The sequence below is a fragment of the Bufo gargarizans genome, chromosome 2 (genome assembly GCF_014858855.1).
Source record: "Bufo gargarizans isolate SCDJY-AF-19 chromosome 2, ASM1485885v1, whole genome shotgun sequence".
In the NCBI taxonomy this organism is placed as follows: Eukaryota; Metazoa; Chordata; class Amphibia; order Anura; family Bufonidae; genus Bufo; species Bufo gargarizans.
In genome coordinates this window covers 630,598,085-630,623,712 of record NC_058081.1, presented here as the reverse complement: position 1 = coordinate 630,623,712, position 25,628 = coordinate 630,598,085, and the positions used below count along the sequence as shown (strand labels likewise).

Below are 25,628 nucleotides of genomic sequence, written 5' to 3'. Positions count from 1 at the left end.
GCATTATAGAACCCCTTTAAATATCACCAAACAGTATTTGGTATCTATGTAATCATAGTGACTCATAAACAGTGAACACATTATTTATGGTAAATAAAAGTTGAAATTATGTGTTTGGCAGAATGGCCTGACACAAAAAAAAAATTATGGCTATGAATGTGGGAAGGGGGGCTTACAGTTTGCCTGTGTGGGCCCTGCTATTCCTGGTGACTGCCCTGCCTATCTGTATTGTAATCCTGAAATGCCACTTTAATTTATGACTCTCAAAACGTTGAGTTATTAGTTGCTGTTTAAAATTTATGTTACTGATATTCTTTTTTAATTAGTTGAAATATGTAAATTTATTTAGTTGGAATAAACTAGTATTCATATATTTTTTAGCTGTTGCATTCAGTACCACATATGTTTGGAGAGCATTTAATGTTGCAAGTGGATCAAACTTTTGATTGTATTAAACTTTTGTTGGCTTGTTGTTATGTTGTTTTATACTAACATTTCACCCATTTTCAAATATTTCTGAAACAAGTAATTTGTCCTAAAACAGGAAATACAGTGCAGCTAAAAAGAGAAGGGCATTCAAAGGCTATCATTTTAAATAATTTCCCACAGGAATTTTAAAAAATTATATAGATTTATTATATTTTTTTTTTAAGTGTTACAGTCACGGGACAGAACAGAACAGTTTTTGCCTCCATCGGATAATAATTTTTAAGTCCTGTGCCCTTTTGTCAAAGAATGTCATAAACTTTCAGCTGTAAACTCTGGTCTTTTTAAATCTTTCTTTCATTGCCAGGAGACCCATTTAGTTCTTCCAAGTCGAGAACATTCATCATAGAAGGTACACAGTACCCACAATCTCCATATTAAATTCTGTGTCCAAAAGGCATTTTATGGGACAGATAATAATTTATTTTTATCTTTACCATACAAGTGTTTCCTCCCTAATCCCCAATGGAAAAAAAATCCATAAAATGCATACAAAATACCCTTAAAGAACATCTTGCAAGTAAAACCCAATCTTTTTTTTTTTTTTTTTCTGATCCCTTTAATGATTGTCCCTTACCCTGTTTTGCCCTGATTTGTGTACCATATCATTGCTCTTGTTAATGGGATTTTTTTTTATTTCTTTTTGCATGGTATATTCTGATTGGTGTCTCATTTATAGCTGTTTTTCTGCATCATTGGTTCTAAGTTTTGGGTGATTTTTTTTATTTTACCAATTCTGGAGCACATTACCGTTGCCAGAACTTCTGTAATGTGAGGAACATACTCAATGATGCTGCTTGACCTTCAAGAAAGAAGTATTTAAATCTTTACTTGAAGAAGAAATCAGTTCTACAGTTGGGCAATTTTAAAAAATCAGAAATTTTTGTAAAGTTTACATAAAGGTAAAAAAAAATACTTCTGGAAAACAATTTATGTATTTACGTTTCTAAATAGTACCAACAGAAATGAACAATTTCCTTTTTACATGTGTTCCTTTGCCCAGTTGTAGTATCTGTTGGTTTTGCTTGTGTGATTGATCTTTTTGATACCCAGTAATGTAATGCTCTATTATGCATCAGTGCACCTTTACAGGTCTTTCTTTCTACGTACCAAGATGCTCGTTGACTAGATGATTTGAGACAGAGCATGGTCATATCTCATGCTTTGAGTGGAGGATTTGCTTCTCTTGGCATGGGCCTATGTTCTAAGAAAATGGAAGTTTGCATGCTGGTGAAAGTTAAAGCATTGTCCCCCTAAAGTGTTTCTAAAATCTCACCTTTGTTGAGATGCAAATTTTAGACAGTGTCAAATTAACAGATGTGGAATTTGAATTTCATGTGTTTTTCTTTTTTTAATTAGGGAATTGGTCATTCATAATTTACATTCTGAATTTATAACCCAAAAAGTTGGGAAAAAAAGTGCAAAGAAATAATGATTTAATCAATTTTAGTCAGAATTTTTTTTTAATCTCTACTTTTAGAAACACTTAAGTCACAATTGCACTGTGCAGTATGCCTTGCAAGCACTGTAGAGAGGGGACTCTTTTGCCCTGTAGACAGCGTGTCCTCATGCATCCATAACGCCTTTTGTGACAACACATGATCTTACATTTTTGCGTGTCACAAACACTTGTCAGGGTATCTATGTCACCTTAATGTAACCAAAGTTTTTTTTTATGGAAAATGAATCACCTTAAAAGTCATGATGTAAACCTCAACTTTGCGTCGTTCGTCTGTTAACCTGTGGCTCTCTAGCTGTTACAAAGCTACAACTCCCAGCATGCTTCAACTGGAAAGCCACAGGTTGGGGATCACTGATCTAAGCTAATACATGGAGTCCAAAAATTCAGTTGTCTGTCTGATGTTCTAAGTTAATATTCTGTGTATTTGATACATTTGATAAAGACACCAATAAAGGGGTTGTTCTGTTAAGAGAACTTTTCCCCTATTCTGTGACAGATCATCAGGGATCCGACCGTTTCTGTGATCTGTGGGGGCCCTTGCTCCCTGTTTGAATAGAGCAGCATCCAACTCTATAGGTCTACCGGAGATAGCTGAGTACAAGCGCTGTCTATCTCTGTCAGCCCCATAAAACTGAATGGCCACCACTACACTCAAAACAGCAGAGAATGGACCCCTGTTCTAGTAATCGTTGTGGGCCCCAGCGATTGGACCCTTGCCAATCGGATATTTATCCCCTATTCTATTGATAGGGGATACATTGTATTAATGGGACAACCCCAGGTCAATATATAAAACTTCATCATATATCTTATTAGAGAAAAATGACTATTTTTCTACCAGCCCTTTTCCTCCCATAAATTAATATACTCAACAGACTGCCAGCTCACTTCTCCTCCCCCTTCCCCTCTCCACAGACTTCTATGGGCAGCATATAATGTGATCCTTTAGTGAGTGACAGTGCGCCTCTCCATCTTGGAGAATTCTGCTTCAGAGCAGGGGAGTAACAGAGCTGATTCATTATTAGCCATTTGTCTCTGATAAGATTACAGAGTTTCTTATATTCACCTTATTTATGTAGAAAGTTAGTGAATAGTGATCATTTACCCCCTCCCCACACTGATCAGCCCGAGCAAGGAGGGTGGGCTGCTTTTGAGGTCTCTTAGGCTAGAATAGAGTTGCAGGTCTTGTTTGAAAGCCAAGAATCTGCATTAGTGCGATATAGCTTGAATATGAGGAGGTTGAAGTGAGAGATCTGCATGTACTGTACTTGCAGCATTCACTTCAGTCTGTGAACGGTCCCCCCCCCCCCCCCCATATCTAATTAGCTGGTTAATCCATCAGATGCAGAGGTCAGTGTTGACTGTGGCACCTAAGTTGTTTAATATAAAAAAAATGAACTTTTCTTCCATATACAATGTTTTATTATTAAAAAAAAAAAAATCACATCTGTAACGGCCCATACTATAAAATGAATATAATATTTGTTAGTCACAGTGAACACAGTTAAAGGGGTTGTGTCATCTCAGACTTTGATGGCATATCATTAGGATATGTCATCAAAGTCAGATAGGTGCGGGTCCCACCTCTGAGAAGGGGCTCCTGAAAGTGAAGAAGAGCGCACTGCATACGCGTGGCATTCTTTTCATTCACTTCTGTGGGAGTTTCGAAAATAGCTGAGCGAGCGCAGTTGGCCATTTTCAAAAGACCCATAGAAATGAATGGGGAGTGGACCACGCAAGCATAGCCACCGCTCTGTACACCTCTATGGGACTGCCGTAGATAGCTGAGCCATAGCTCGTCTACTTTTGGCAGTCCCATAGAAATGAAAGGAAGGCAGCTGCACATGCGCGGCTGCTCTCCTCTTACTTTGGGGGTCCCGTTCTGGAGATAGGTGCATAAGTCCCTCCTCTAGAACCTGCACCTATCTGACTTGGTGGCATATGCTAGAGACAATCCTTTTAAAGAAATAGGCAATAGCAGAATTAATTTCTATTAATCTCGCCTACTAAAATCTGAATAAAAAAGCAATCAAAAATAGTATAATAAAAACTACAAATGGTCTCTCAAAAAACAAGGCAACAGCATTTTTTTTTTTAAGGGTCTTGGAATTCGGTGACACAAAAAACAATTTTCTGAAAAAAAAAGCTTTTTTACTATGCAAGTAGTAGAACATAAATGTAAAAACTACAATTGCATTGACCCACAGAATAGTTTTCATATTTATACTACACAGTAAACACTGTAAAAGTAAATCTAAAAAAAATTGCAGTTTTCTATCTCCTTCCTCCTTACAGTATTATATGTACCCCAAAATGGTTCCTATGAAAACTACAACTCATCCTGCAAAATTCAAGGCTTCATACAAAAGAAAAAATTTAAAAAGTTACAACCGCTGGAGCACAGAGACAAAAAATGTTACTGGTCCTTAAAAGGGTTATCCTATGATTAAATGTTTTGTTCGCATATTTTATAATGATGACCTGTCCTCAAGATAGGTCATCAGTATGTGATCTATGAGGGTGCGACTCCCGAAACCCCTGCCAATCAGCTGTTTGAAGAGCACTGCTGCCCCCCTGCAGTCCATTGCATAGTGGCTGAGCTTGGTATTGCAGATCATAAAATACTTTATCCAGCTCTGCACCTCACTTGGATCCCTAACTCTCCCCATTCATTCCTTCAGGCTGGTAGCTCCAGGTGTGTGTCCTTTCTGAGGGTACGTCCTTTCTGCTGCAGCTCTCTTCCTGTCTCTGTTACAGCTTCTAACAGAAGCTATGGCTGGTGGCAGTTGAAGGATGGAACTGAGCATGTGCGACCACCTCAGCAAAGTGAACAAAGAAACAAGGAAAAGAACAAACAGCAGGTGGCGCTATACAGATACATTTTATTGAATAACTTGGAGGTTGTCTCACTTCAGTAACTGGCATTTATCATATAGAGGAAGTTAATACAAGGCACTTACTAATGTATTGTGATTAGCCATATTGCTTCTTTTTCCATCACATTATACACTGCTCGTTTCCATGGTTACAGACCATGTGTGCAAGCAATCCAGCAGTGGTGGTCATGCTTGCACACTATAGGAAAAAGCGTCAGCCTCTCTGGTGGCCGGGACCATGGGAGCGCACATAGGTTAGTGCTTTTTCCTATATTGTGCAAGCACGACCACCACTGCTGGATTGCAGGGTGGTCTGCAACCATGGAAACGAGCAACGCATAATGTGATAGAAAAATGAATCCAGCCAGCAAAGGAAGCAGTATGGATAACAGTACATTAATAAGTGCCTTGTAGTAACTTTCTCTACATGATAAATGCAACTTACTGAAGTGAGACAATCCCTTTAATGGTACAGTACATTTTTATTAAATATATTTTGTGGGACAACCCTTTTAAGTTCTTTACCTATGTCACTAAAGGGTTAAAATGCACTTACAGCATCTAAATTGTGCGCCAACTAGATTTATTAGACTTGACTTCAAAATCTGCAAGAAAAAAAAGACATTTTAGGCAGGGTTTTTCCAGCTTTAACATGATTTTTAGGGGGGTTATAAACTTATCACTTACCCACAAGATAGGGGATTAGTGTCTGACAAGTAGGGGTCCAATCACCAGAAATCCCACGGATAATGAGAACTGGGTTCCTGTATCCCACTTTATGAATGGAGCAGTGGTCGTGCACACCCTTGAACTCTGAGACTGATTTAGATAACGGAGTATTTCAGCAGTCTCCTAGAGATGAGGTGGCAGTGTGCATGCTTGACACCTCCTCCATTCATAAAGAGGGGCACAGGACCCCTTTCTCATTATCAGTGAGGGTCCGACTTGTTGGACCCCCAGAGATTATACAGTTTAAATCTTCGGAAGCCTCCTTTAACTTGTGAATACTTTTGGGGGTCTTTTTTTTCCTGATATTTTAATCCTACTACCAAATTTGCCTAGTTGGTATGGTTTTATGTGTTCTGTAGTTAATGAAATTGAGTTACATTTAGGCATATTTAGTGGTTCTAAATTCTCACTTAATTTTTGTTTCTTTTTTTAACTGAGTTTTCCGGGATTTTAATATTGATAGGCTTTCCTCAGGACATTTGGCTGGGATCCACACCATTGCTAATGAGCTGTGTCAGATATACAGCTCCATCCACCATGTAGCGGACGAAGCTGGTGACTGTAGCACTGTTCCCATTCACTTTCCAGTGGTTGGAGCTTTGTAGTTTCAAAGGTACTCTGAAAGAGCTGATCTGCATTGGTGCGGGGTGTTGGACACGTGCCGTTCAGATACTGATGACCTAGCCTGAGCATAGACCACCATTAAAATCACAAACAAAGTCCCTTTAAGCCTTATCCCATCACATAAGGATAGTTAAGACAATGAAATGGTACTTAAGATACTTATTTAGCTTCCACCAGTCAACCACTGCTGCATTCCCTCCTGTTCTCCACTTTCTGTCCTGGCTTGACATGCTGTAAATGTCAGGAAAGGCCCATGCAGCCAATCCATGGCTGAGAGGGGTCACTGCTAAGGCCGGTGAATCACGGAGTGATCCCTTACTGGCAGGAAGTGGAAACCAGCAGGGACTGCAGCAGCAGGGGGGGATTGTTGAACTTGAGCAAAGCATCATTAAACAATATTATCTACCCCGAACACATCTTTTAGTCACATACCTTTTTATTGCAACACATGGAAGAACTGAAATACTTGAACCAAGTCTTTGGCCACAACTAGTGAACAAAGCCCTAAAGAGATTGTCCAGCTTTATATAGTTATCTAAATAGCCCCCACTCAGTCAGCGGGACCTGTCAAGGTAGACATACTTACAGGCTATCCGATGCAAGGTTCCACCTGTGTGGGTCGGACAATAGCCAATGGCTGACTGTAAGCAGTGACGTGTCCCCAAGCAGCACACGACTGCTGGGTCACCTGGCACTTGCGGATATGTCACCACTGCATCCTGTCAGTGGCTGCAGAGGTTCATGTACTGGAAGTTTACATTTGGGGACCAACAGATCTGATATCGAGCATCCGGGAGCTGGTAAATATACTTCCTTTGTCCGGTCCCACTGGATGGGGATTTTAAAAACATTTATGAAGTTGAACAACCCCTTTAAGCCCTTTTATAAATGACAGCACAATATCTTTACTGCATCATTATTAGCTACTTTAGTGTGCCCTAAAAATATTTATGAACAGGTTGGATAGGGTTCACACCTGACTGAATGTGTTAAAAATCCAGTTGCCTAAAACTAGACCTGGAGAACTCTACTGTGCCCTGTCAGTTTGGGGTCTCACAAATCTAAATTTCAGAGATAATAACATCTTTTATCCATGTCAGCATCATACCATCAATCATCAGCCTGAGATGCATTCCACAACTGCTAACAAAACCTGAAGGGATGGGACAATAATATTATTACTACAAGGTTCCAAAAACTTAAACAATTAAACATTTTGTCAAATTTTGGATTTTGTTTGGAGACAAACACCATTTAACTTCTGGACGTTTATTTTCCATGATGAACAGAATAAGGTTTCTTGTGGTCTATGCTGTACAGATCTATAGATATTCTTTTAGAATATTCTACTGTAGAACTATGGGTCTTCCATCATAAAACTTTTAACACTTGTTCATGTTTTATGTGGCTTTTAGATGGGAGGATTATACTAAAGAGTCCATATTCCAGTTGTATGTGGTGCTGTAAGTCCAGTTTCAAGTGCATGGTTCTATGTTTAGTGGAATATGGACTCGGGAACAATACACCCATCCAAATAACCTTTTTCAAAATGAGAGTCCTTATAAAAATGATTGCTGGTTCAGTGTGGCAACCAGGAGAAGGTTCTGTTTTTATCAGTTTCTTGACTGATGCAATTAAGAAGTCTAGTACTTTTCTTAGGTTGCTTCACATTATTCAACAGATTTGAGAGAATTCAATTTCAAGATTTTGGGCAACTTTTTTAAAATTTTGGGCAACAGTTTCTTGGTCTACAAATTCACAACAGTATTTAATACATAATGTCCATTTTACTTTATTAAGTGTTATGAGCCCTTAAAGACAGGCTCAAAATGTTTTGGTTTTTTTCTTCTGGCACTTATATTGGGAGCATTTGGTGTCTCCCCTTATACATAACAATAACATATCACGTGCTAAATTAATAATCTACAAAAATTATAGGTTAATCATAAAACTTTAACTTTTTTATTTACAGTTATTTTAGTATATTAATAGTGTATTAATATTTTTATAGATCTCTACTTCTCTATTTTGTTCCATTTTCATTTTCCCTCTTTCGACATCTTCTATAACCTCAAATATCGGTAATTGGAATTAAATGTAAAAACTGGTGTAAAGTAGAACTTGCTTTGTTGCACATAGCAACCAATCAGATTCCACGGCTCCTTTGGAAAATAAAAGGTAGAATCTGATTGGTTGCTATGGGCAACTAAGCCAGTTCTACTTTACACCAGTTTGATAAATGTCCCCTGTAATGTCTATTGCCAGCTAGACTTTGGCAGGTTGGTCTAAATATCAAGTTACGATACTCATCCCGTGAGCTCGCTGAGCTGTTCCTGGACATGAAATGTACTGAAGTGCTATATTTTTGTGCATCACATGATGTAATCAGCTACAGAAAGCCTTTTTTTCTTTGCTAGACATTTGAGCCTCCCTCTACTTTTACCTTTGAATTCCAAGTATCCATATAATATTCTTTTAGGAACTTAGTGCAACAGTCTCAACAATCTAGTTGTCAGATGTGGTTCTATCTCAACAGATGAAGAAACTCTGAAATAGAGGACGTAGCTTAGACCTTTTGCATACAACAGCTATGTATTCTTTGTAGTACAGAGATTAATTTATCTTTTTGGCTTTCTTGAAAAAGTTTTTGTGTTTCTCTTTAATATTTTAATCTTAAATCTGGGAAAAAGTCGACAAAACAAAACTTTTTGTGACCTGCATTTACCGCAAATGAATTATCAAATGGACATGAATGATTTACACTGCTTGCAAGATGTCCTTGCAGCATTCTTTCCCTTTCTGGTGTTGTAGATTTAGCTTCCTGCATGGTATGAGTTGTCTTTTTAAGCCTTGATGGAGACTTTACTTCTCCCTTCTACCTTCCGTTATTTTCCCCACAGAGACAGTCCGAGCTATGACCCATGTGATTAACCAAGGAATGGCAATGTATTGGGGGACATCCCGATGGAGCTCTATGGAAATAATGGTAATATATATATATTTTTTTACATTTTATCATTTTCTTTCAAAATATATATTGATGGCTCTTTGTAGCAGGCGTGCCCAAGCACTCGTAACATGAGCAGGGTTTGCAAGAGCTTGGCTGTAGCATGGCTCTGCAATTGCCAGGTAGATCTGAGGTGATGAAACAGTAGAATAGGTCATGTAAATCTAAAACTGGCTAAATTTATTACCGTACCTTCTGATAGTGGGGCTCACAATACACTTTAGATAAAAGACATCAACAAAAATCTAGTATTTATTTGGGTATCATAAATGGGGTGTTCTGGCTTCAGAATATTGTAGGCCTATCCTCAGAACAGGCGATCAATATCAGATTAGTTGCAGTCTGACTCTTGAAACCCCAAATATCAGCTATTTATAGGGGTCACTGTGCTTGTACCTATTCTGCATTCTCCTCCATCAGTTGATTGGTGGGGGTGCTGAAAGTTAAAACCCCTCTGTTCTGATATTGATGATCTATCTTAAAGATGGGCTATCTACAACATGGCCCATGAGGTTCAACATAGATCTGTGTGGGCAATAAGAACAGCATTTGTGGATATTCACATTTTAGTTGACAGGCCCTGGATCATTTTAGTTGACAGGCCCTGGATGCCTTAGTCCCACACTGAATTCATCCACAAAAAATAGTGGGGTTGAGCACTGACTGATGTCCTAACCCATTGTGGTATTGAGGTCAGTGCTCTGTGTAGGTCTTAAAATTTCCTCCATAAAAACTTGTCAAAATGTTTATTTTCTAACAGGTCTTGCTTTCTGCTTAGAATCATGCAGTACCAAAAATGCGCCCTCCCAATAGTCTTGGCAAATTTCCTAGAATGTCAATTTGCTTTAGATTTTCATTGATTGGTATTATCAAAATAGATGAGGACCATTGAGTCTCCTGTGTAAAACAGTGCACCTGGCATTAGGCCTTTAGTCTAGAGGCACTCTCCTGCCAACCACCAAGCTCAAATTTTTCATCACTTTGGAGAACACACAAATGGGCCTCTTGGTTACTGAACTTTTAAAGCAGCCCTTTTTGCTGCACTTTTTTTTACTGTAGAGTTTACATGGACCCATGTGCATTATTTTGTGTACTTGTTATTTCACCATGATACAATGGGAGGGATCTATCATAGACCAGCGTTTTACTCCAGTCTATGATATGCCTTCCACTGCGAGATGACGTGCCCAGCAGTCCGGGTGCCTAAAGTGAAATCTTTGCAAGCTCGGAGCTGGTATAGATTTCAGTCTTGTATGCCAGAAAACTGGTGTAAAAGAAGATATACTGTATATTCTTAGAAAGGTTGTTAGGGTGGCGTAAAAATGCCACATGCTCCTAAAATTAGGCACAGTGATGTTTGAAAAGTTGCAAACACAACATTTGCAATTTGTTTACACCAGACAGCGGGCTTGGGGAAATGATAAATTCCCCCTAATGAGTATTCAGATTTTTTTTCTTTTCCTCTTGAATCGGAGACCTTTTTATCAGGTCATAGGCAAAATGATTCTTCCTACAATACAAAGAATAATTATTTTATCCAATTAAATTACAGAAAATTATGATAGATTAACATTTGACTACATACAATATATTTATATTTATCACAAAGGACCTATAGCGTCTGTCAGAACCAAGAGTTTTTAGTATATGTATACACAGCTGAAAGATCTGAGGTGTATTTTGCATGAAATCTGAGGGGGACTGTCCGATTTCTGCCATGGATTTGTAGTTTGAATGTCCCAGATCCAACAGCAGGTTAGCTCAGATTAGCTTGGGGCCAATTCATGTGTGGACTTTTACCATGATTTCCAATCTGTCTTTACTTGACATGGTTTGAGAAAGGCAGTGCGGATTTCTATTGAGGACAATGGTGTTTTGTGATACACCCAGTTTTCCTGCAGAATATCAAGAAAGAACCAAGTGGTAATGGTACACGTACTTTACTTAATATATCCAAAATTCATATATTGTCTGGTACCATGGTAATCCACATAGTAATTACAAAAAATATAAGCCATAAAATACCAAAAATATGAAAAGCTTTATTGGTGAACAATTCATTAAAAAGAAAAATGCATAAAATAAGGATGAGAAGCAGAAAAGGCATCTCTGGTTCCCCTGGTGGAGTGTGCCACCAGAGATTATGTCTTTTTCTGCTTCTCATGCTTATTTTATGTATTGTACTTTTTATTGAGTTATTCACCAGTAAAGATTTTCATATTTTTGTTAATTTGTGATTCATGTTTTTTTGTAGGTATTTGTAATTCCTGCAGAATATGAGCTGATATCCACAGCGTGCACATGCCCTTATAGAAAAAGCAGCTCTGGTTAACCAAGGCAGGATTGTTGGGATTCATGTCTGCAGCTGCCCAAATAAATTCACTATTTTTATATACAATAAATCATGGGGCTTAAAAATAAAAGGGGGTGATTACGGTATATCTGTATATCTTCTAAATGTGGGCCTGTGCTGCTCGGGAAACATTAGAATGAAGATGGGCTTTTGGCTAAAAATAAAATGCTCATATTAGTGGCAACCGCAAAAAATATAGAGAAAGCTCCTTTTGATGGTAAGTTGTGTGGACAGGATCTGATTACAGCTGGGCGCTCACCGAGGTATTACCGCTTAATTATTTTTGGAGTTGAACGAGCATTTATCAATCCCACAAAGCAGGGAAATGCAATATGCACAGAGTATATTACTGCATTCAGATCGTTTTCTAGCCATGTGCATGTTTACTGTGCAGTGAGTTTTCCCATTGTTATCTGTGCAAATCTTCCATCCATATTGCACAGGTAAGTGGGTTTTTAAAATATTTTAACCTCATAATTACTAGGAGAAAGTCGTAAGAGGATATCTTAGAACTGCACTCTACCTTTACTAAGAGTTTACTATTATATTGCTACCTGCATACATATGCACATTCCCCAAATTATTTTTGTTTTTATACACTTTCTGTGGCTACTTTGATTTACATTTTTGTACACTTTCTGTGGCTACACATGCACACTTGTCTCTTGTAGGAAGCTTACTCAGTAGCGCGACAATTCAATTTGATTCCTCCGATCTGCGAGCAAGCTGAATATCACATGTTTCAAAGAGAAAAGGTTGAAGTTCAACTCCCAGAACTGTTTCATAAAATTGGTAAGTGTCTACCTCTACAATTAGTTAGTGTCACTGAACTTAGATAAAACTTTTGATGTGTCATAGTGATATCTCAAAGGTTTTGATCAGTGGGGGCCGAGTGCTGAGAACTCCACTGATTGCTCAAACAAGTAGAGAAAGGCGCTCAAATAGCACACACTCTTCTGGTTGCAGGAGATGGAATCGAGACGACCCATAGACTTTCTATTGAGCCCGTCTCCTGCAGCAACGATGCGCTATGTGAGCACTTCTCTTACCTAGTTCTAACAATCAGTGGTGGCCTCAACACTCAGACTTCGTCAGTCATAATCTTTAATATGTCGTTATGAGGTATCAAACGTTTTTTTCAAAGTTCAGTGACACGTTAAGCATCCTTCTAATATCATAAAATAGAAAAGGGATGCATGGAATGCTTAGGCTAATTTCACACATGCATCAAAGAAATCCAGCAGGCTGTTCTGGCAGAGACCAGCCTGCCGGAGTTCTCTGCATCTGGCATAACGGGTTAGTGCCACGTGTCCCCCGGACCCTATTGACTATAATGAGATGCTGCAGGGATCCCACCGCTCCAAGGCCTATCAACTGTGATTCGGCCAGACAAAAATTGCTGTACACAACGTTTTTTGTCCCGCCGAATCTCGGCATATATGCCAGGGATCATTATAGTCAGTGGGGTCTGGCAGGCATACGGCACTATCCAGCTATGCCGGATTCAGAGAGCTCTGGCAGGCTGTTCTCTGCTGGAACAGACTGCAGATTTCTTAGACGCATGTGTGAAAATACCCTTTGGCTGGTTTTCCATATAGCCAGTCATTTTTTCTAGTTTCCCTTTGGCGTGGTACAGAAGTGCTGATGGGAAACTGATTGCCAGGACTGATTGCATGGTTATCTGTGGGATCAGTTCTGGCATCCAGTGCATCAGCACAGACTCTGGTGCACATAAATATCCTCAGTTTTGTCCGACTGGTATAAAACAACTGTCCAGACACAATTGATGTATGTGAACCCAACCCAAGATTGAGATTCTGGTTTGTAATAAATATGCCTCATGGGCACGTATAAAAACATTATTAAAGGGCCGGAGTTATAACTTAAATCAATTCAAAATCAATAACAGGCTCTCACCTACTGCGTGTACCATTTATAATACTGGTAGAGGTGCCCAGGTGCGGCTTCCACATCTGCACCTTCTTAAAGCAATGCATAAAGTGGTCCTCTGTTTCACATTGAATTTCATTAAGATCTATTTTAGTTCATCATTTGGATTTTTCTTGCCTACCTTTCCAGGTGTGGGAGCTATGACATGGTCACCGCTTGCTTGTGGAATAGTATCGGGAAAATATGATGGTGGAATACCACCGTATTCTAGAGCATCACTGAAGGTCAGTATGGAAAATCCTGGATAATTTTTAGTCCCCAACTAGTTTTGTGCTTAAAACATATGCTTCAAGGGCGGTCAGAGAGATCTAAGTGAACAGCTCCATGAGATTTCCACAATGGCTCTTATTTTTTAGGCTGTGGTTTACCAAAAACAGATATAATAATTATTCAACTAAATACTGCTAACAACCCACCACCTGGGGTAAGTGCAACTCTGGGCCTACCCCAAGCTGTACCCCCTTGCCTCAAGCTTACATTGTAAGGAAAATGATGCTTAATTCATAGCTTTTTTTAAACAAGTTGTCTAATAGCTTGTTCACATCCTCGTCTGAGGCTCCATTCAGGTCCTCTTTCGCAGATTAAACCAAAAACGGAAACGGCAGACACAAAAAGTCCTGCATGTGTTACTCAATTGTATTTTTTGGTCTGCTCCTATAATAGAGGAGAATGGAAATAACTAGCAGTGATGTGAACAAGCCGTTAACTGGACAACCTCTTCTTTAACCACTTCAGCCCCGCTAGGTGAAACCCCCTTCATGACCAGAGCACTTTTTACACTTCGGCACTACACTCCTTTCACCGTTTATCGCTCGGTCATGCAACTTACCACCCAAATGAATTTTACCTCCTTTTCTTCTCACTAATGGAGCTTTCATTTGGTGGTATTTTATTGCTGCTGACATTTTTACTTTTTTTGTTATTAATCAAAATGTAACGATTTTTTTGCAAAAAAATGACATTTTTCACTTTCAGCTGTAAAATTTTGCAAAAAAAACGACATCCATATATAAATTTTTCATCAAATTTATTGTTCTACATGTCTTTGATAAAAAAAAAATGTTTGGGCAAAAAAAAAATGGTTTGGGTAAAAGTTATAGCATTTACAAACTGTGGTACAAAAATGTGAATTTCCGCTTTTTGAAAACAGCTCTGACTTTCTGAGCACCTGTCATGATTCCTGAGGTTCTACAATGCCCAAACAGTAGAAAACCCCCACAAATGACCCCATTTCGGAAAGTAGACACCCTAAGGTATTCGCTGATGGGCATAGTGAGTTCATAGAACTTTTTATTTTTTGTCACAAGTTAGCGGAAAATGATGATGATTTTTTTATTTTATTTTTTTCTTACAAAGTCTCATATTCCACTAACTTGCGACAAAAAATAATTGCCAGGGCAGTATAACTACGCCACAAGTGACCCCATTTTGGAAAGAAGACACCCCAAGGTATTCCGTGAGGGGCATGGCGAGTTCCTAGAATTTTTTATCTTTTGTCACAAGTTAGCGGAAAATGATGATTTTTTTTTTTTTTCTCTTTTTTCCTTACAAAGTCTCATATTCCACTAACTTGCGACAAAAAATAAAAAATTCTAGGAACTCGCCATGCCCCTCACGGAATACCTTGGGGTGTCTTCTTTCCAAAATGGGGTCACTTGTGGCGTAGTTATACTGCCCTGGCAATTTAGGGGCCCAAATGTGTGAGAAGTACTTTGCAATCAAAATCTGTAAAAAATGGCCTGCAAAATCTGAAAGGTGCACTTTGGAATATGTGCCCCTTTGCCCACCTTGGCAGCAAAAAAGTGTAACACATCTGGTATCGCCGTACTCAGGAGAAGTTGGGGAATGTGTTTTGGGGTGTCATTTTACATATACCCATGCTGGATGAGAGAAATATCTTGGCAAAAGACAACTTTTCCCATTTTTTTATACAAAGTTGGCATTTGACCAAGATATTTTTCTCACCCAGCATGGGTATATGTAAAATGACACCCCAAAACACATTCCCCAACTTCTCCTGAGTACGGCGATACCAGATGTGTGACACTTTTTTGCTGCCAAGGTGGGCAAAGGGGCACATATTCCAAAGTGCACCTTTTGGATTTCACCGGTCATTTTTTACACATTTTGATTGCAAAGTTCTTCTCACACATTTGGGCCCCTAAATTGCCAGGGCAGTATAACTACGCCACAAGTGACCCCATTTTGGAAAGAAGACACCCCAAGGTATTCTGTGAGGGGCATGGCGAGTTCCTAGAATTTTTTTTTTTTTGTCGCAAGTTAGTGGAATATGAGACTTTGTAAGGAAAAAAGAAAAAAAAAGAAAAATCATAATTTTCCGCTAACTTGTGACAAAAAATAAAAAATTCTAGGAACTCGCCGTGCCCCTCACGGAATACCTTGGGGTGTCTTCTTTCCAAAATGGGGTCACTTGTGGCATAGTTATACTGCCCTGGCAATTTAGGGGCCCAAATGTGTAAGAAGTACCTTGCAATCAAAATCTGTAAAAAATGGCCGGTGAAATCCGAAAGGTGCACTTTGGAATATGTGCCCCTTTGCCCACCTTGGCTGCAAAAAAGTGTCACACATCTGGTATCGCCGTACTCAGGAGAAGTTGGGGAATGTGTTTTGGGGTGCCATTTTACATATAACCATGCTGGGTGAGAGAAATATCTTGGCAAAAGACAACTTTTCCTATTTTTTTTATACAAAGTTGGCATTTGACCAAGATATTTTTCTCACCCAGCATGGGTATATGTAAAATGACACCCCAAAACACATTCCCCCACTTCTCCTGAGTACGGCGATACCAGATGTGTGACACTTTTTTGCAGCCTTGATGCGCAAAGGGGACCAAATTCCTTTTAGGAGGGCATTTTTAGACATTTGGATCCCAGACTTCTTCTCACACTTTCGGGCCCCTAAAAAGCCAGGGAAGTATAAATACCCCACATGTGACCCCACTTTGGAAAGAAGACACCCCAAGGTATTCAATGAGGGGCCTGGCGAGTTCCTAGAATTTTTTTATTTTTTGCATAAGTTAGCGGAAATTGATTTTTTTGTTTTTTTTTCTCACAAAGTCTCACTTTCCGCTAACTTAGGACAAAAATTTCAATCTTTCATGGACTCAATATGCCCCTCAGCGAATACCTTGGGGTGTCTTCTTTCCGAAATGGGGTCACATGTGGGGTATTTATACTGCCCTGGCTTTTTAGGGGCCCTAAAGCGTGAGAAGAAGTCTGGAATATAAATGTCTAAAAATGTTTACGCATTTGGATTCCGTGAGGGGTATGGTGAGTTCATGGGAGATTTTATTTTTTGACACAAGTTAGTAGAATATGAGACTTAGTAAGAAAAAACAAAAACAAACAAAAAATTTCCGCTAACTTGTGCCAAAAAAAATGTCTGAATGGAGCCTTACAGGGGGGGGGTGATCAATGACAGGGGGGGTGATCAATGACAGGGGGGGTGATCAATGACAGGGGGGTGATCAATGACAGGGGGGTAATCACCCATATAGACTCCCGGATCACCCCCCTGTCATTGATCACCCCCCTGGTAAGGCTCCATTCAGACGTCCGTATAATTTTTACGGATCCATGGATCGGATCCGCAAAAGACATGCGGACGTCTGAATGGAGCCTTACAGGGGGGTTATCAATGACAGGGGGTGATCAGGGTGATCACCCCCCTGTCACTGATCACCCCCCCTGTAAGGCTCCATTCAGACATCCGCATGATTTTTTACGGATCCATGGATACATGGATCGGATCCACAAAACACATGCGGACGTCTGAATGGAGCCTTACAGGGGGGTTATCAATGACAGGGGGTGATCACCCCCCTGTCACTGATCACCCCCCCTGTAAGGCTCCATTCAGACATCCGCATGATTTTTTACGGATCCATGGATACATGGATCGGATCCACAAAACACATGCGGACGTCTGAATGGAGCCTTACAGGGGGGTTATCAATGACAGGGGGTGATCAGGGTGATCAGGGTGATCACCCCCCTGTCACTGATCACCCCCCCTGTAAGGCTCCATTCAGACATCCGCATGATTTTTTACGGATCCATGGATACATGGATCGGATCCACAAAACACATGCGGACGTCTGAATGGAGCCTTACAGGGGGGTTATCAATGACAGGGGGTGATCAGGGTGATCACCCCCCTGTCACTGATCACCCCCCCTGTAAGGCTCCATTCAGACATCCGCATGATTTTTACGGATCCATGGATACATGGATCGGATCCACAAAACACATGCGGACGTCTGAATGGAGCCTTACAGGGGGGTGATCAATGACAGGGGGGTGATCAATGACAGGGGGTGATCAGGGAGTGTATATGGGTGATCACCCGCCTGTCATTGATCACCCCCCTGTAAGGCTCCATTTAGACGTCCGTATGCGTTTTGCGGATCCGATCCATGTATCCGTGGATCCGTAAAAATCATACGGACGTCTGAACGGAGCCTGACAGGGGGGTGATCAGTGACAGGGCGGTGATCAATGACAGGGGGGTGATCAGGGAGTTTATATGGGGTGATCATGGGTGATCAGGGGTTTATAAGGGGTTAATAAGTGACGGGGGGGGGTGTAGTGTAGTGTAGTGTGGTGTTTGGTGCGACTGTACTGACCTACCTGAGTCCTCTGGTGGTCGATCCTAACAAAAGGGACCACCAGAGGACCAGGTAGGAGGTATATTAGACGCTGTTATGAAAACAGCGTCTAATATACCTGTTAGGGGTTAAAAAATTCGGATCTCCAGCCTGCCAGCGAACGATCGCCGCTGGCATGCTGGAGATCCACTCGCTTACCTTCCGTTCCTGTGAGCGCGCGCGCCTGTGTGCGCGCGTTCACAGGAAATCTCGCGTCTCGCGAGATGACGCATATATGCGTGACTGTGCGCAGGGCTGCCACCTCCGGACCGCACATCTGCGTTAGGCGGTCCGGAGGTGGTTAAAGAAGGTAGTCTTCCTGTCCTCCCAGCAGCATCGCAGCGCACACAGTTACTTTGTGTAGCACCGAAGCCGCTCATGTCAATTCACACTACCCGCATGAGCCTGTGTGCGGCGATCCTGTGAGGTCCCAGCGCCGCGAGGTGTCCCGATTCGCAGCATCGCAACGCACACCTGCCACGGCAACAACGACTCCATGCGGACAGGATGCATGGCGGCCCCTGGCAGAGCTGCACACTGACTTGTGGGTCCCCCTCTGGGGAACCCTGACACCCCCTTCCGGAGGCGACAACAGATAGACAGGGGGATGTCTAGCAAACATGCTGGACAACAAACACCACCAGACATGTAACAACAACTAGACATCAAACACCAACTCATGCAAACAACACTACACATAGAGACATAATAGAAAGGGAAGGTGACACGGGGAAACATCGGGAGGAAGACATTGATGTCCCACTAGGTGGGCTTCACACTGGAAGATGGCAAATCCAGACCAGGAGCATAACTCCAGCGCACACCAAGGCTGGAGTACAACTGACTCCTGGCATCCAGCCACAGATATGAGAAGCACCTAGTGACCACACCCAGAAAGGTGGTTAACCCCTCACGCAAGGAAGGAACAGAGGAAACGGGAGCAGATCACACACATGCCCATCGCCACTCGTTGCCTCTGGCAACGGCATGCACGGCAACATGTCACGGCGCACCACACAGAGGCCATGACAGCACCTCTGTGCTCTGGCTAATAGATGAAGGATCAGGATGCTCACTATGTCGTCTGTGCATCAATAGAGCACGGGGCAGTCTCCATTCTAATGTGTTAGAGCAAATTTGCAAAAATGCATCAGAATTCTTGCTCAGATTGTGGTGCCCATGATGTTACTGTGCATTTATTTAAGGGGTTGTGCAGGAGGTATATATTGATGACTTGTCCTCAGGATAGCTCATCAATATCTGATCGGTGAGGGTCCGACACCCACCAATAAGCTGTTTGAAGAGGAGGTGGCGCTCCAGGTGAGTGTTGCTTTCTCCATTACACTGCACGTCATCCCTTGCATCTGCGACATAGTGTGATTGGAGCGAGTGTAGTGTAAGTGGAGTGAGTACTTGTAATTACACTGTGCTTCCGAGACGACAGACAGTGTAATAAAGAGGAAGTAGCGCTCACATGCAGCACCATCTCCTCTTCAAACAGCTGATTGGTGGTGGTGCCTGTTGTCGGACCCCCGCAGATGAGATATTGATGACCTATCCGACATAGTTATATACTGCCGCACAATGCCAGATCCCATTGCTCTCCTGCATAAATGCAGCGGTATTTGATGGCAAAAAGCTAGCATTTATGCCTGAAAGCTATCATCCCATTATAGTCAATAGGGATCCGGTTGTGTGTTGGTATCTGGCTATGCCAGATACAGTGTACTTTGCGGGTCTGTACCCTTGCCGGAACTGACTACCGTAGTTCACATAGCCTAAGTAGGAAAGGGGCTTATCGGTAAGAAGGGTGGGTTAGGAGCAACAACGTGTGCAAAAGTATTTGGTGCAAAGTAAGGCAAACAATAGTTGCTGTAAAGTAAGATAAAAGTGTCTAACGATGCTGCGTGCGCCACTGTGATACATTTGGGGCATTTTCAGGTTGTCCAGTGTAAAATGTATCTATTACACAGGGTTAGTAAATCTGCTCCAATAATTTATTTATTTACTTTGTTCTATTAAAGGGTTATCAGTGGTTAAAAGACAAGATCCTGAGTGAAGAAGGACGACGACAGCAAGCAAAACTGAAGGAGCTTCAGGCCATCGCAGAGCGTCTGGGCTGCACTCTTCCCCAGTTAGCCATTGGTGAGTACATAATGGAAGAACGCAGCTTCATGGAGAGGGGTTGTATCTCTTGCATTTGAACAAGACCCTCCATGATAGATATGACCTGGAGGATCAGCTCTATAGAATCTTAGGACTGTGAAATAACATAGGATTACAATTCTTTCTATTGCAGCCTGGTGTCTGAGGAATGAAGGTGTCAGTTCAGTCTTGTTAGGGGCATCAAATGCTGACCAACTACTGGAGAATATTGGAGCAATACAGGTGTGTATATAGGCTTAGAGAGCTTTACCAGGTAAAAATGGTTTCTGTGGCTTTAAATAATAACTCTGCCCTGCTCATTTAGTCTACCTGCACACGTTGCGGATTACGCACAGTTTGTGTGTGCGGATTCTCATGCGGAAAAATCAGAGTAATTCAGTACTTGTATGAGATTAGACAAATCTCATGTACGCTTTTTTGTTCCGTGCGGATTTTGAAATCTGCAGCATGTCAATTCTTTGTGCTGTTCTTTTGTGCGGATTTTGCCCATTTCAATCCAAGAGTGGAAAACCGCATCAAATCCACACCAAAAACCATAAACAACACTAGGTCTTTCATGCAAAAAAAAAAATATCTGTTCCTCCGCTTTGGATCGATGAAGTAGGTAGGTCCTGTTCTTTCACACAGCATGAACCCCTCCCGCTGAGAGGCACAGGCATATGCATCTTGACATTGCGGCTCAGGGAGATGGATCACGTGCATGTGTAACCCAGTGATGTAGGGGACAGGTTGTCCAAATACCAATGATCTGCGGTGGTGAGGTTGTCACGTGACCAGCGGTAAAAAAACACCGGCACAGAGTTATTTGAAACCATTTTTATCCAGAACACACACATTTAAATGTACAGAGAGCTCACACTATTCAACATATTATAAGGCTTACAAGAGTTTTTTTCACCATGAAAAAGCAATGTAAGCTACAGACAGCATGTTATGGCGCAGGAGGAGCTGAGCAGATTGATAAATAGTTTGGGGAGAAAATATTCAGTATAACTTGTCATTTATACATTTAAATTCCTGCTTATTCTGGTCTTTGAAGTCAAGGAGGTGGTACTATCAGTGATTGACAGCTATCTCTGTATTCACAGTCATAGAGACAATGCTGTCAATCACCGATAGGACCGCCTCCTGGACTTCAAAGCACAGAATCAGCAGGAATCACAAGAAATACAAGTTTTGCAGATTTTTTTTTTATTCCCCCCCTCCCCCCCATGAAACTATACATCAATCTGCTCAGCTCCTCCTGCTCTATAGCCTGCAGCTCAACCACCATGTTTAAGGGTCAACTGCCCAACCTCCACAGAAAAGCACTGCTCTTGTAGTATTGCATCGCTTAAATGGGTTGAGCTGCAATACCAGACCACACCAGAGTTGGCGCTGTTTCTGGTAAGCAAACAGTCCCTTATTGCTAATCATGTGCTACGGTGGTCTCTGCAACATGTATATTGGCTACCTAAAGTGTTACCCTATGGCAGGGATGCTCAACCTGCGGCCCTCCAGCTGTTGCAAAACTACAACTCCCAGCATGCCCTAGTAGCTGTAGGATGGCATACAGGCATACTGGGAGTCTTGGCGCATGGCTTATGAGCAGCAAAACTTGCAACTTTTTCCCACTGACACCACTTTTCCAAAGGGGCAAGAAAAAGGGACGTGGCATGGGCAGGCCTGGCTCATCTTATCATTTACCACGCCAGTTTCTGGTATAGAAAATGGCTTAAATCTACGCCAGCAAGAGGGCTGGTATAAAGTTAAGTTTGCGGCACGGCTTGCTGGATGAAGCGCCAAACCTATGTCCACACCTCTAGATAACTTTAGTCGCTTCCTCTGGCTGCGCAGAAGGATTTGAGACCTGCTTGGGAAAACACCGGTCTTAATAAATGTGCACAGGACTATTGGTTTTCTGCAGTTTTTTGTTTTTGTTTGTTTTCTCTTTCATTAGGCTATGTTCACATCTGTGTTGACTTTTCTGGAACACCTTTTGTAGTGTTCAATACAATTTTATTGAAATATAGGTTTTCATACTGAGCAGTTTACAATATATCGTTTGAATAACAGCATAAAACGGGCATCCTCAAACTGCGGCCCTCCAACTGTTGCAAAACTACAACTCCCAACATGCCCGAACAGCCTACAGATATCAGGATAAAGGATGACTTTTCCAGTTAAAATATAGGGTTTGGGCTATACTCGCCATATAAGACTACCCCTCCAACGCTATTTACTTTGGCATCAAGATCTGTAGGTAATTGTTGCGCAATTTTCGTCTTTTGCCTCAGTACCATACTATGCCTTTCCAAGAATGTAGTACACCAGAATACAGCGGCCTTAAATCTGTTGCTGTGATCTGGGTTAGATTTGGCCACTGAAGTGCATACAAACGTATTTTATTTCGTGTCACTACATAACCGTTTTGGCGATGCTCATTCACCATGTCTGCTACATGTTTTTGAGTTCTGGCCAATGTGGGGTGCCTCTTCTTAATGCACACTTACCCCTTGGCATACTATTTAATCCTTTTTTTTGCTTTCCAGTCCTGAACCATCTTTTCTGTTACTCCATATTGTCTTGCAGCAGCGCAGTTATTATGTTCCATGGCAAAGTTTACAACTTCAAGTTTGAAACTGGCTTCATATTTCTTTCTTCTTGCTGGTAGAGCCTTGATGGGGTCTTGACTGTTAGCCATTTGTATACTGTACTGTATGTACTGGTGCTGTACTGTATGTGCAGATGCTGGTGCTGTACTGTATGTGCAGATGCTGGTGCTGTACTGTATGTGCAGATGCTGGTGCTATACTGTATGTACAGGTGCTGTGCTGTATGTGCAGATGCCGGTGCTGTGCTGTATGTGCAGATGCCGGTGCTGTGCTGTATGTGCAGATGCCGGTGCTGTGCTGTATGTGCAGATGCCGGTGCTGTGCTGTATGTGCAGATGCCGGTGCTGTGCTGTATGTGCAGATGCCGGTGCTGTGCTGTATGTGCAGATGCCGGTGCTGTACTTTACCTGCTCCCCAGATAGACTCTGGTTTTTTCACCACAGATAAGATGCACACCAAACTTCATTAGAGATCCGTCGTTCCAACATTAGAATTGGCTGAAGTGCAGATGCTCCTGCTTCCCCCTGCCTTCCCTCAGAATCGCCAATTCAACCAGCCAATCACGGCAAGCGATGTACCGGTATTTTCTGTGCACACTGCATACAAAGCCTGCTTGGATTGGGTGGGTCAGCTCTCCCTGCCTGCCCAGCCCTCCCTGTCTTCAAGACGATCTGAGCGGTAGTACGCAATGTGATACTGCCGGCATGAGAAAACCACTGAGGGCAGGGAGAGGGGGCTGCTTCAGGAGCGGCTGGCCGGGATGCAGCGCTCGGTGGCTCAGCTAGCCTCCAGTCCGGCTAGGAAGTAAGTTTCAGAACGCCATATACCGGCATATAAGACGACCCCCGACTTTTGAGAAGATTTTCATGCGTGAAAAAGCAGTCCAAACGCAGGAAAATACAGTAGTTATAAGCCCACTCGGGGCAGAAAAGCGACACAACAGATATGTGAGCACATTAATTATAAGAAGACTTGCAGGTATAATGAAGTAACTGGGTAGGAGTAGATTACCACATGCATGCAGGTAAAGGAGATGCAAAGTTGCTGGAAAGCCATATGGCCCACTGCTTATGGGCACGCAATGGGGCGTTAGCAGTGGGAGCGAAAACTCACTCACAGTGCATATGTTGGTTAACTGATTGAATCATCTCAGCTAGTGGTGGCGTGTGATGCAGTTTCCATTGTCGAGCGATAATGTTGCAAGCTGCGCTTAAGATGTGCGCAACTACCCACCTTGCTCTATGCTATCTTTTCCAGGTCTATCCCTAAAAAGGAGAGCGCAGATGTAAGGGTAACATTTACCTGCAAAATTTCTTTAATAATAGCCTCAATTTAAGACCAGTATGTGCAAACTGATGGACAGGACCACAACATATGTAACTGGGACCCAATATTATCACACCCTCTTCACCACAGAGGGGAATAGTTAGGGATCATGTGCGCTAATCTGTTAGGGGTTAAATACCACCTTAACTGAATTCTTCTGCCTTGGTTTATACATTTGGAGCTCTTAAAAGACCAATACATTGCAGCTCTCCATTGGTTAACAGTGAACGCTTCATTCAATGCCTGTTCCCATCTCAGCATAAATGGTTGTTTGATTTCAATAGTGCACGGCAAGATACTGGCATATATGGTAGATAGCTTAGGATGCACAGTCTTAGGAGTGCTACAATAAGACTGGCAGATATTACTTCCTTGAGAAGAATGGAGCTAGGTGAGAGTGCCCAGCAGATGGCACAGCTGCAGGTATTGGTAAAACTGGCTATTTGGGAGGAGGTATTTGGCATGTAGAAATGAGAAATCCACAAGAATTGAATCGGTGTATAAACAGCCTAGAGAATAGATTTCCCTTGAGGGCCACATTGACAGGTTCATATTGGGGATATGATATTCCAGTGCTTCCAAGGGGGTCTTTTCCCATGGAACCTTAAAGAGTTTAATGTACTCGGTGAGATGGACCCAGATAAATAAGGTGGCTTGCATGGTGGGTAAGGGTACAGTATGGTGAAACCTTTTCAGACTATATAGGCTGCTAGCAGGGCTGGTAAAGATCTGTTCCTAACATAAGATTCCTCTATCTAGATCCATTTCTGTGGAGTATTTGGAGACCACCATTCCAGCTCTTGCTCTGCTAAGTTAGCTAGGTAGTATTTGTCTAAGTCTGGGACACCTAGACCTCCGGATCTTATCAGGGGATGTAATGCAGACCTTGGTATTCTGGGGCGTTTGTTATGCCATATGAATTTTAAGATATCTCGTTGGAGCTGAGTTATCAGTTTTCTTGGTAATTGTAGGGGAAGACACCTAAAATAGTAAAGGACTTTTGGAAGGGATAGCATTTTAGCAGCATTAATACGGGCAACCCATGATAAATGAACCTGTGACATTTGAGCGTAATTTCAGCTCCGCCCTTAAAGCGCTGAGGTTAATAGAGATAATTTCATCTATATTACGAGCAAGTTCCACACACAGATACGGTATGTGAAAGACCTTTCCTCCCACTGAAAGGGATATAGTCGTTGTAATTTCACTTTAATGATATCTGGGATATGAAAGTCAAGAACTTTAGTTTTAGTCTCATTTAACTTATAGTAGGAGCAGTGCAAGAATTGATCCAAGGTTTGGAGTACACCAGCTAGGGAGCTTTCAGGGTTTGTCAGAGTCAATATCACATCATCGGCGTAAAGACCGATCACATGAGATGCGTCC

At 41.7% G+C, this 25,628-nt stretch overlaps 1 protein-coding gene across 5 annotated transcripts in view; it reads left to right on the top strand.

Moving 5' to 3' along the window:
- The window catches only part of KCNAB2 (potassium voltage-gated channel subfamily A regulatory beta subunit 2), a 261,952-nt gene that overhangs the window by 219,802 nt on the left and 16,522 nt on the right, over positions 1-25,628 (top strand). For all 5 annotated transcript variants that reach the window (XM_044282161.1, XM_044282157.1, XM_044282160.1 and 2 more), the window contains 5 exons: positions 9,078-9,163; positions 12,209-12,329; positions 13,617-13,711; positions 20,181-20,301; positions 20,456-20,544. In XM_044282161.1, the coding sequence (XP_044138096.1) occupies positions 9,078-9,163; positions 12,209-12,329; positions 13,617-13,711; positions 20,181-20,301; positions 20,456-20,544 (512 nt within the window). The remainder of the gene's footprint in view (positions 1-9,077; positions 9,164-12,208; positions 12,330-13,616; positions 13,712-20,180; positions 20,302-20,455; positions 20,545-25,628) is intronic.